Genomic DNA, 12,672 nt, shown 5'->3' on the forward strand with positions numbered 1-12,672 from the left:
GCCTATTTTGTTGAGTTTTATTCAAGTTTTTAATTGCTTCAAAACATTGTTGACCAATAGGTGGCAATTACTCAAAGGGTTTTGACAATTTTTATATAAAACAAAGATATCCGTAGCTTTTCGCACATAAACTAAATCTGCAGTAGTCTGATGTTTTGCTCCCCAACCAACGTAGTAAACTATTTGCAGAAACCCCAGGCACTCGAATGCACGTTTGCAATTGTGGACACCCGCATAGAAATAAGATGTACCTGCGTGAACGTAATTATTAGGGCCACCAGTGATGGATTTTTAAAACACAAATGAAAAAAACAAAACTGATTATAAACCTGCGCTCTTATCTTAAAGTAAATGACGTCAGCAGCCAATGATAACAAATGAACACAAAGAATCACATGGCCTACCTGTATGGAAGGAGTGGATGTGGCTGCCTCAAATGCAAATAATAATCCTTTGGCAGAGTGGTTCCCAACAAAAATTCTTTCTTCAAATGTCATGGTAAATTCTATATAATGTTTCATATTGAAGGCAGCGCCATGTTACAGCTATCTAAATAGTTTCCTAATCTATTAAACAATTCCTGTCTAAATTATTCGGTGCAACTTGTCCTGGCTGTGTTGTTTGGTGCATTTGACAAATAAACCTTGAAAATTGAAAAGGATATAACACCAGGTAGGCCTATCATTGTTCTGAGAAAAATGTGTGGAGGAGATATTAGCCAAGCCATATAAAATTATATTATCGTAGATATACACAGGTTTTGGTTGGTTGGATGGCTGGTAAAAACAGAGAAAATAAAACTAGCGCTTAATCCGTAATTAATCTGGTGATGCGAGCGAACCACCCTCGCGCACATGATGATCACACACAAGTGAGGCGCCCAATTCTTACTTTGTTTCAAATAACTATGTTTTTAAAACATTAAATAATATGCTCACACATGCAACATTTCAATTATTTCGCGCAGCTATTCGTTTTCAATTGAAGTAATCATACATTTTCAAAAGTATCTGTAATCCGATTACAATATTTTTGTTGGTAATTTAACGGTTTACAGTTACTGTTTTTGGATTCAGTTACTCCCCAACTCTGCCTGTGTGACTAGTGTTCCCTCTGCTTCCTGAAGTCAACAATTATCTTTTGCTGACGTTGAGGGAAAGGCTGTTGTCCTACCACCACTACAGTAACAGTAAGCCAGTTGACCTCCAGTGGGCTGACTCATTGTTCGATCTCAGGCCTACTAGCGTAAGTAACCTACAGCACTCACTACCACAGCATATTGTAGCTTTTTAAAAGCATGTTAATGCATTTTAACACGCTTTAACATCACATATGTAAATGTTACTGTATGTTTCGCCTAATGACATTATAAAAGGAGGCCCATGCATGTTATGATACCATTATAAAGGATAGCCTTTGTCACATGCATTAGATTGTTCTTGTCAGCAGTTTGGCTCATGCATCAATGAATAACTAAAAAAACATGTATCCATAAACTAGTGCTAAGTTCCTGATCTTCACCTGACAGCTTAGATTGATAAAACATATCAATATCATCAACACCCTCCCCCCATTGAATAAAGCAAACAAAGAAGTTTGGTTTTTCACAAGTTCATTATCACATAGCAGTACAGAAATCATTTGAGCCCCATGATTTATTTTTTTCTACATCAATTAATTTTTAACAGGGCCCTAGTCATCAATACTGCCATAGTAGACATTTGGTCCTTCTAAAACAATTCCAGTCAACTTTACCACCAATCCACTTTAGACTGCTTGGTTCTGTTTTTAATAGTAAAGAATGGTCACCGCTGACAAATGTTACTCAAGTTTCGGCAAACAGGTCCAGGTAGTTTACCTTTTTGCTGGACTGTGTTCACTCTTTCAGTGGCTTGGCCTAAGTACAGTATGATGCCTTGCCCAGGTCTGTCTAATTGAGACTGGAGATGGGCCACTTGCAGACAAGGAGGCTAATACAAGGAAACAAGGCCCCACAATCGCAATTAACATTTATGATTAGCTGGTCACAGAAACACAAAAAACCTTTCCTCTCTTCCTCATGTAGTTGTTGGTAATAAAATTAAGTTATGCTGGGAAAACTGGTTTCGTTATGCTCACTCAGGAATAATGCTTCATTATAACCGATAGAAGCCAAGCCACTCACCGACCTCAAACAACAAAAACACCTGACAAATTTTTTTTAACTGATCACATTTCATGATTCCCATCCCAAAATGCCTTTGCATGGTTATGCTACTGGACCTGGTTAAAATGCTACTGTTACCTTTCTTTTGATTAATCAAATGTTTTGGAATCTTTGGACTGAACCCTGCATGTCCATGAAAGAATAGCAGTAGGTTACGCACTGTAGGGCGAATATATAAGCACACATACAAATGTTCAGTGCAACAACTGTCTGAATGTGATTATAAAAAGCATAACTCTGGCCCACTTTTCCAGTAATGCTAGATTACCTATATCATGATCCTCCATAATGGGCAAAACACATACTTGGATCATCAGCCAGCCCATTTCTTTATGGTTTTTCATTTTTTTTGGAAAGATTTCTGTTGTTGGTGGTCGATATAATTTGGGGGTGTGCTGACTCGCTGGTTTCTCTACTGGTCCGCCACGTCGCCGAAGATGTCGTTCTTCTTGCGCTCCATCTCGGCAAAGTCAAATTCTGTCCCCGTCATCCGCTTGTAGATGTCCTTGATGTCGTCGCAAGTGGTCTCAAAGTGGGTGGTAGCGTCGTAGGTGCGGGACATGAAGATCTATGGCAGCCAATGTGAAACCATAGTTAAACAGGGGCCGACAAGAAAAGCATTTGATGTCAACACAAGGTCACTGCGATCGGGCCAGGGCTAAACAATAAGAGAACATATCCCACCTGGCTTTCTGCACCCATGTCAGTTGGTGCGTACTGGTCGCTGATGCTCACAAATCTGCAGACCGAAATGGAAAAACCACATCAACACCCCTGCTAAAAAGTAGCGGGAGAATTCCTCAACATTAACAACACCACTGAAGCTCATACTTCTGCTCCACAGGCTCCAGGAGCTCCATGGCTGGCTTGACCTCCATTTCAGGGTTGTCAGTCTCCACTGTAGTGCTCACGATGGCCACATACTTCCCCTGGGCTGCCACATTATGAGCATAGGAGATCATGCACACGTAGATATCTGGGGGCGAAAAGGTGTATAGTTAGGCCCATGGTACTCTTCAGAGGTTCAATATCTTAGTCTTGAGTGTGGTACTTCGATACTTTTCCGATGATTGTGGAAAACCTTAATGGTTGATGTACAGTGCCTTTTCTGCAGGGCTTTTGTGTGGCGACAACTGCCTGAACCATTTCTCACCATGCTTCCTGTTGACCTGGTTCTGGGGAATGATGATCTGGCAGGAATTGGCGTCACTGGTGTTCTTGATGGGGTGGCTCATTATACAAATGACCCGAATAACCTGGCCCACCTTGGTGGTCCGGTCCATCAGGTAGCTGGGATCGCAGATCAGTTGCTTGCAGCGGGCGATCTGAGGAGCAGAGGGTGAGCTTAAGTATTAGCTTGAAATCCCCATGCGGTCTTGTCATTTTATATGGTCAGCACAATGCTAATGAAGAAAAAGAAAACTCCAGCAGTTTTTAATTTACCTGAGCAGACTTTAACCTTGTGGGTATAACACATTTGAAGATATTTATGTATGCTGCCCTTAGTGACTGATAGGATGGTCTGAAGCACAAAATAGGCCAACGGTTACATTCACCTGAACAAGGAAATTCCCCCTAAAATACTTTCCGACATCTGACAAAATGGGCATTATCATTTTCAACATTTAAGTGTGATGTTGGCCTCCTTGGGTGGAAATTAATGGTGTATCAATACGTTTTCATTCATAATAAATACATCTGTGGTATAAAAAACAAGCAACCATTGTGGGCCATCTTTTTTTTTTTAAACAACGCTACCCTATGCATGTAATCAAATGGAATTAAAACTCCTAATTGAGGCATTTTGAAGAGAGCAGCCGTCTGGAATTACTTCTGTACCAATAAAGCAGTATTGGAACATCCGCTGTCATAATTAACATCTGCCGTCAGAAACATTTTGGCTTCAGTGTAGACTAAAACAGCACTGGCAATGGACCGAGCTATTGAGATAAAACAGAACCGTATGTCCCACTAAATGAGAATAGCTCAGGCTGCAGCAAACATGTCAATTACGCTGACACATTTACACTGACATCACCCTGTTCCCACCACCTGGCTAAGACAGAAGCTCAAAAGAAACCCACAGTGTAAGCAAAGAAAAGCAGAAGTCATCACTATATTGGCCTATGCACCATGGTTTTTTGCACTGAGAACGGACTGTTGGACCAACAGGACTACAGAGTAGCAATGACAGCTCACTATATAACCCGAGGCCTTTTTGAGTTCCAAGTGTTGATCTGGGGTGTATTCATTTTACCAAATTAATTTTACCCTACATAATATAAAAACAGTTTATATTGGAGAAACCCTACATTTCTCCAATATAAACTGTTTAATTGGGTAGAACAAATGCACCCCTAAAGTAGGAAATGTCAGAGTTTTAGCTTATACCGTTGAGACATGTCTACATAATGATTTTACACACATCACATGTTAGTGTTGTTTTTGATGAGGTGTTTATATTAAGAATGCAAAGTCCTGGTATTCATGATGGTGCTATCAGTAATGTAAACCTGGGTTAGATTGGCACTGTAGTAAAGAAATGTACGACTTCTTGTTGGCATTCAATTTTCTCTGAGTATTAAAACCCAACTGTGATACATACAAAACTGTGGGTGTGGTGAGGCGTTATAGCCCAAGTGGCAACACGATTAAGAAACACAAATCCTGTTTTTGGCAACAATTGGCTCTTAAGATTAAGACATTGTTTATACATGCTTCCATCCAGTAGATGGCCCATATAGAAGCTGTGGAGAATTGACTCTTACTTCTCCCTCAGACTTGACTCCCACCACTTTTCCATTCTCCATGACAATCTCCTCAATGGGCTTGTTCAGCATGTATGTTCCCCCATAGATAGCACTTAGTCTAAGGGATGGAGAGAATGGGTAAAGACTCAGTAAAGCATTTCAAATTTCATTCTTTGATTGTTCAAGGCATACTGCTGATCACTGTATTGTATTTGCTTTAAATTAATCAACACCTGAAATGTATTTCTACACTTCTGGCACTGTCAAAGCCACCAAGCAAAGAACTTATTACAAACCTTGCAAAACCTTGAGGCAGCTCCCCCAGACCATATAGGGGGTAGAGGTATGGACTCTTGCCGTATCTGGCCAGAGACTCACTGTACAACTTGATGCGATTTATCGTGTCCAGGCAAGGCAGGTCCAGGTAGCTGAGAGAAAGTACAAATGCAAGGAAGAAAATGAGGGCCGTCAAATAATCAAAACATTTTATCAAAGTTAACGGGCAGCTGTTAGAGATGTTTTGCAGAAGAACATGCCGTTGACTCACTCATCTGTCCGGTAAAGGGCAAGGGAGTGTCCAGTGAAGTCGATGACGTCCTGGCCCAGGTCAAACTTCTTAAACACGTCCCTCATCGTCGTCTTGCTGGGGTCCACTCCTTCCATGGTCTTGGGATCGTTCTCATCAAAGTTGGCCACAAAAACCAGGAACTTCCTGAAGCGCCGCTTTTCAAACAGACCCATGAGACCTGTAGGAGAGACAGTTGTGCTATTCAAGGGTGGCTAATTATCTACATGATAGAGACCTGAAACACAAGACAAGCTGTGAGGAAGTAGAACAGTTTGGTGTATCATGTGTCACAACTTTGATCTAGTCCTAAGAGCGATAACATTAGCATTTACTAGGAGTTTGCCTAACTGTATAAGCCTGAACAAATCAGATACAATCTAAGATTTCCAATTAATCTTCCTTAGTCATTTTTCATAACTGGACTGCCACTCACTAGAAGCCAGCGCCTCAGTCTCCGTGGATGGCACTTTGTAGATGCTGCCCTTCTTGTAGACGAAGCTGCCTTCGATCACCTTGAAGTCCAAGTAGCGTGTCACCTGGGTGATCAGAAGCATGCGAACTAACTGGCCTAAACAGGAGAGAAGGACATACAGGTTAGAAGACCATATTTGACAGGCAATTAGAACATTATTCCAGCATTCAACACGATAATGTTTCAAATTAAAAACTCAGTCTTATACATGGCGATCATTCCTAGGCAACAAGATCAGTTGCACTGTAAAATTTACCCACCACAAAGAATATTCCAGAATTAAACGTTTGGTGTTCATCCCCGATTTTCCCGAGGCCAAGATTTAGGTCATAAGTTATGACTAAGATCAAGTGTCTTACCCTGTCTGGAGACATGGTCATGGAAACCTCATGGCCCTAGTTGTTAGAAAACATAAATGGCAGTTTGTGCTTACCATTGGCCATTAGGAACTTGGGGATGAGATCCACATTCCAGTCTCTGCCCTTTCCCATAGACTCTGGTGGGGCACCAGGGATATTGAAACGCTTATACAGCTAAAAGAGAACATTTTGACAATTTGTTAAAGCTGCAATCAAAGCTGACAGTTCATTATACAACTACAAAATACATTTTTTCATAGAATTCACATTATGTAATTTGTTTGCACTCCTGTCACCCTGAAGTATGCAACTGGTTTGCTCACATTGCAAAATGTCTAGACCCCTCTCAGTCTTGTGATGTCCAGATGTGCTGTGGCCGGCCTCCTACTATGTGGCTCTAGCCGAGCAAGAGGACAATTTGCGAGTAGCATCAAAGCACCCCATTAACTACACAAGATTAGGTTGAAAATGTCTAACATTTCCTATAAAGTATCAGACCTAAGGAGTTGACCAGGAGAACGCACGAGCCACAATCCCACATCCCATTCACAACCTACAATGTATTGGTCAGAGCCTGCCGTGTTTCCCCCTATGATAACCGATATGTCATGAAGCCAAATTATGGCTAAAATTTGCTTTTGCAGCCAAAAGGAATATACATATATAAGCAGCAACTGTGACGATCCACCATCATGTGTTGTCGACTGTTCTTAACAGACATTAAGATTACTGTGACCACTTGTTCTCCTATTCATGCCTTGTTATTCTGATTTGTAGCCCGATCACGCACTGCCCTGCCCCCCGAAAAGGTCAGAGGCTCACTCACATCCTCAAGGGGCGTGATGGAAGCACTCTCTGCCCCGTAGTACGAGTTCCGGTCCATGTGCAGGACCTTCTTCCCTTTCACAGACATGATCCCCGACAGGATGCATTCCTATTGGAGCAAAGACAGGAAGAAGCAGGGTTAGAGAAATACGAAAACACACTCAGATACTCGACTAACATGGACATGTTGAGCGAGGAAATCGTTCGTTTCTGGAAGGCAAATAAAGAAAGTAATGGTCTCATTATGGTAGTAAAACGCCTCATTTCACACAGCCCAGTTTGAAGGAAACGTTCAAAGCTTTGTCACAGAACACTGTTAAAGTCAAAAATGCATTCCCCGGTCTGGTCTTTTAATGCTCTGATCAGATAAGTGATGGCCAGCCACAGCGACTAGTCCAGCTGGCAGGGTCCTTATAACGATAGCTTATGATAACGGTTCACTGACAGCATGCTACCCACTGCTAGCTGTGTACACGTTTTAAAAAGTAATCACATAGTCTAAGCAATAGTTGAGCAGGAAATGACATGGAAGATTTACAAAAGAAACAATCTACAGATTAATCTTTTGGAAGAGTAACAGGCTGGTGTAACTGCCATGACCAATGAGGCTGCGTGTGAAGACCGAGTCAGTTGTGCAGTTTCCCACTTTATAGCAGGGGGGATCAAGGTCAGAGATCGTTCAGTCTCTGTTCACTCCCTGCATGTGGACAGACTCATATACTGGATATGAAAGTGTACATCAACAGTAAAATAGATTTTAGTTACTGGGGCATGCTTTAAATCATACCGGTCATGTCCAATTATCCTAAACTACTCCCCACTCATTACATATGTGTCGCCGTCTGTACCCATGTGTAGTCTTACCACCAGCAGCACTGATCACAAACCTCTGGGTGTTTTTAATGTAGCCTATTCAGCAAAGTGATTCTGATTCAGTAAGACCTCCAGCCTGTTTACGATGACCAAAATTACTGACTGATAGAATAGAGTACGCATGCCATGTATGCCAACCTAGGCTAGAAGCTTTCTGTACTGCCAGTGTCACCACAATAAATGGTTTTAGCGATACTTGCTAATGTTAGGTGGTAGCTATGCAGAGAGGAGTAGGTTTGAGCGTCCAATTCAATTCACGCTCCATTTAAAGGATGGAATTCAGGGTAGATGAGACAACCAATCTGTCCGATCAACAGGTTTGCCATTCTCTAATGCCAGTATGGGATTTGCATTCCTCTGGCAAGGCGACTGACCCTCTGAAGGTGGTCATGGATAAAACGCTTCCTCGTACATTCCCGCTGGCCAACCAGAGGAAAAACGTGCATCTGTAACTGACTCTGGAATTCCCTCCGTCTGAAGGAGATTACGGCAGCTGATTTGTAGAAGCAGAAAACCAATCAACATCATGTGATTCTATGGACTTTGTTCGGGAGGGGGGGGGGGGGGGGGGGGGCTAGGCAACATTGTTGAAGTTGACATGATTCCCAACACCATTGGTGTACAATGCAGAATTTATGGAATACAGATCTTAAGGTGACTCTGGTTTTGGTTTCAATATGATCGGAATCAGCCCTATTAAAATCAAATGTAGGAAAGGCAGACGAAGTGTCCCTGTCGTCATGCTCCCCTAGCATAGCAGCCTGTCAAGGCAGGTTTACAGTGAGAAGGCCATGCAAAGTCTATTTGTATGTAGCCAGTAGCTCCTTAATTTTCAGTGGAGCACAGTACCCTACCTGTAATGTGAACACTGCATTTGTTCACCAGGTCCATTAATGACACTGGACAAAATAAAAAGCACCGACTGACTGGCCAGGTCTCTGTGAAAAATCCATCTCAGGTCAGAGACCCTGGTGTCACCCAGTAGGAAACTTGAAGAGATGCAGGAATGCCAGTGGAAGCATTGGCTCATCTCATTAGCTGGTGAGCACCTGGACATAATGAAGTCTGTTTTATCAGACATAAGGCATCCCAGGAAGGGTAATGACTGTAAAAAGTCCCACGTGTTCTGTGATAACTATTAACAGATGTTTGTTTGTTGTGAAAAGGACGTGTTAGGCCTAGTTATAGGAAGTCCAAACGTGCCTTGAGGATTTAGGATTAGTGAAAAATAACTCTACAAATATTTAAACGAACATGTTGCAAGGCAAGCTGTTCATATTCCCCTATTGTGTGACGGAAAATTAGGAAAAGCAGGACCAGTATGCTCTATTTGGTCGGGTGGCAAAAGTTATCCCGGTTTCTCATGACAGTGCAAGAGCTGGGGGCACCTGGGGGTGTGTCACGCTGGCAGCAAGAGTGACAATGGCGACATCCGTGGGGATCATTTTTGTCAAGCTGGCTCATCGGTTTCCACGACAAACCGAAACATACGGTTTGCTCAATCTGGAAATTATCTTGGAGGTCCTTAAAATCAACTTGTTCCGTAGCAGAAACTAACATTGGTGTCGGTGGCGTAGCTTTTGGCCTGAGGGAGGAGTTCGGCCATACAAATGCAATCAGGAACGTTTACAACCAGGCAGCACTACATGAGCCTCATTGTAAGAACTTCCCCTGACCGCTCGTACACTTCCGTTTGCCTGGCTAATTTTGTCTGACTAGTCGACTGCTCTCATTGTGTGGGGACCACCACTAGCCTTGCTCACTTCTCTCTGCAACCACATTTCCCCTAACTCTACACGAATAACATTCAAAGCTAAGGAAGTGTGTAATAGTGCGCCACAGTGGTTAAGGTAGCTTGTGTATTTTCTAGCGCTAACCTTTCCTCTATTACCACTGCCCTTCTCTGTTATCCATTCATCGGGGGGGGGGGGGTTAGCTTGGACAGGACTTTGAAATTAATAAACCAAAGATATCAAGTGGTGGCGTTGTAAGAGACACCAGAATATTGCCAACAGTGACCTCCTTCTGGGCCTCCTGAGGGATGAGGGGGCACACAGGCGAGGACACACCCATGCCCCAGCCTGTCACAGCTGCAGAGGGAAGAGGACCAATGCAGTAAATGTACATCCGGGAACACCTGGTTCTCCTTTCCACAAAGCAGAACCACATGGACCACAACCAGTGTGTAGAGTGTGTGGAGAGCAAAGAGATGTTCAGATTAATGCCAGCCTGGATGAGACACCTGCCAGGTTTGAGCTGCATGAGAAAAAAAAAATAAAAATCCACCCTAGGAAATAGCCTAGTGGTCAAGCACCTTGGGCCAGTGCTGGAGTTGTAATCCTGGAGTCAACAATATAAAAAAAATATATAAAAAAAATCTGGAAAAGAGTATCTGCTAAATGCCTATATTGTAAATAAAAGCAAGCATATCACTCAGATTATACCACCGTACTTTATTATACTTAAGTATATGATGGCAGTTAAGTTATAATGCTTCACAGCTCTTGGACAAAAGTATGTCTGACTTTTGCAGAACTGAACTTGCACTGTAGGCTACTCTCAGTTCCTCTGTGTGGCCGAACCACACCCATCTGCTGGCTAAAACAACACAGGAGTCACCAACACTAAAGTCAACCCACACATCCAAGCTGCCAACTCCTACTGCCAAAAAGCCTTCCTGACAGTCACATCCTGTTTGAATGGACTACATAAAATATGTCTGTACAACTTTCAAAATTCAGAGTTAATACATATCAAATGTCTATAACAGGTGAATTTGGCATGCAGTGAATAAGCCAGGTATACATCAGTAAATATGAATTGCAGTCAATGGATACAATGGATTGTTTACCATGTGTATTCTTTTGGTGAACTGACAAATTACATCTCCATGTAAAGTACAAGTTTGGTAGACAGGACTGTCAATAAGTTGCCTTACTAAGTAGAGGCCTCGAGTAAAGTAAATGTTATTGTTATCACGAGTTTCTGCTGTCATGCCTCAACCATATGCAGGATGACAATGATAGTTTCACATTTAATGCAACTTTGCTATTACATTGGTCAATGTTACTTATCTCAGTCTCCCAAAATACATGCATTTGGTTGTGCCCTGGCAGAAAACATTTGGAAAGGTTTCTTAAATCATGGACGGAATCATAAGATAGAAATACCATCTGAAATAAGTGCATGCTAGTTGATACAATGTAATGTTAGTTAAGTCGCATTGCTGAATCAATTATAAGTAATAAACTTTATACTACACTTACAATAGATGCTATAAAATAGCAACATGGTTTAACTAACTATACATTGATCGAGTATACTGTACGTATCAAGCTAGTAAACAACAGCTCAAACATACTCGCCAAGTCCCGGAGCTTGCGGAGGAGGTTCAGCAAATACACATGATGTGGCAGTTGAACCAATAATCAAACTCTGAATTAGCAAAACAATATGTATTTATTAGCCAACATATACATACAAAACTAGTTATCAAAATTAAAGTGACCGAACGCAGTTGCAGGGAGAATCTCCACCCCAAAACCATAGGCGCCGATTTGATTAATAGAACCCAAAATGTATGACTAAATAATGGAAATACATGGATAGACAGATGGCTATGTTAGCTAACTAGCCAACTTGTTCCGTAACCCAAGTGTACAGAACGTTATGAAACTAAGACAACACTGGTTCTGTGACACGTTTGATATTCACTAGCTAACAGTACTGGGTACGTCGCATAAAAATATGACATTACTAGCTAAAAAGCTAGCTAGGCCAGCTATCTTGCTAACCAATTAACTAGCTATGATGTACAATTATACTGTACCAAAACTGGGTAACCTCTAACTTGATTGTCAAGTAACACAATGCATACACATTACAAGAAGCAACCACCTTCAATTATTTGCATTAAAACTGTTATCTAGTAACCAAACACCGAACTAGCTAAATCATGCATATTTCTGACTGAATGCAAACCTTGAGATGTGATTCACTGACAGTAGCTAGCTAGCTATCTTGTTAGGCCCAGTCAGTAGTTGAACTATGCTAGCTGGGTTAGCAAAACTCGGACACAGTGGCAATCGATTCGAAGGAACACTTGCCGCTGCATTCCTCATATTTAAAGCAAATAAATGGCATGAGTGTATTCATTCTCACCGTCAGTCCGGTCCCCAGCACGATTACATCGTATTCTTCATTCATTTTCCCTAGTATTTACTCCTCTTTTCCTGAAAATTGTCCCGAAGAAAATGGAGATCTGCAAAATCTGGAAATGAAAGGGCTGCCGCGGTGGCTAATGGTTCAACGTCAAGCGATTCCGCCTCACCGTATGGGAGGAGTCTAGTACTGGGTCAATGAGAGACAATTTCTCAAAATGCTGGCTGTTGATAAATAATCGATGATGCTAATTTTCCCTGAACGTTAACCAATCTGCCTATTATTAATATTTGTATTGACAGACTCATTACACTCAGTAAACGCTCTTTTCCAGTGAAACAGTTCATACCATAATATTTGCTTACCCGGTTTTCTCTCCTAATCCGATAACCAATTACTAATTTAATCCCTGCTTCAATTTCGCAACTCGCAGCCACTCAGGACAGTATGTCGAGATA

The 12,672-nt window shown here is 41.8% G+C and overlaps 1 protein-coding gene across 1 annotated transcript; it reads right to left on the bottom strand.

Annotated features, from left to right (window-relative positions):
- Window positions 1-1,595: 1,595 nt before the first annotated feature.
- Window positions 1,596-12,398, bottom strand: gdi2 (GDP dissociation inhibitor 2). Its single transcript, XM_010887046.5, has 11 exons — window positions 12,215-12,398; window positions 7,182-7,289; window positions 6,430-6,529; window positions 5,958-6,092; window positions 5,504-5,702; window positions 5,253-5,384; window positions 4,975-5,074; window positions 3,360-3,531; window positions 3,038-3,182; window positions 2,891-2,945; window positions 1,596-2,774 (listed from the first exon to the last, which is right to left on the bottom strand). Exons 1-11 carry the CDS (start codon window positions 12,257-12,259, stop codon window positions 2,619-2,621), a joined length of 1,347 nt encoding a protein of 448 aa, XP_010885348.1. The 5' UTR covers window positions 12,260-12,398; the 3' UTR covers window positions 1,596-2,618.
- Window positions 12,399-12,672: the final 274 nt, after the last annotated feature.

This window comes from Esox lucius, chromosome 23 (genome assembly GCF_011004845.1).
Source record: "Esox lucius isolate fEsoLuc1 chromosome 23, fEsoLuc1.pri, whole genome shotgun sequence".
NCBI classification, from domain to species: domain Eukaryota; kingdom Metazoa; phylum Chordata; class Actinopteri; order Esociformes; family Esocidae; genus Esox; species Esox lucius.

What these genes read in the sequence shown, in the direction of transcription:
- gdi2 (XM_010887046.5), bottom strand. Translation starts at nt 12,259, where the DNA reads ATGAATGAAGAATACGATGTAATCGTGCTGGGGACCGGACTGACG. An exon ending in CCATCACGCCCCTTGAGGAT is followed by an intron (nt 6,530 to 7,181) that starts GTGAGTGAGCCT and finishes GTTCTCTTTTAG; the next exon opens with CTGTATAAGCGTTTCAATAT. An exon ending in GACTGAGGCGCTGGCTTCTA is followed by an intron (nt 5,703 to 5,957) that starts GTGAGTGGCAGT and finishes TCTCTCCTACAG; the next exon opens with GTCTCATGGGTCTGTTTGAA.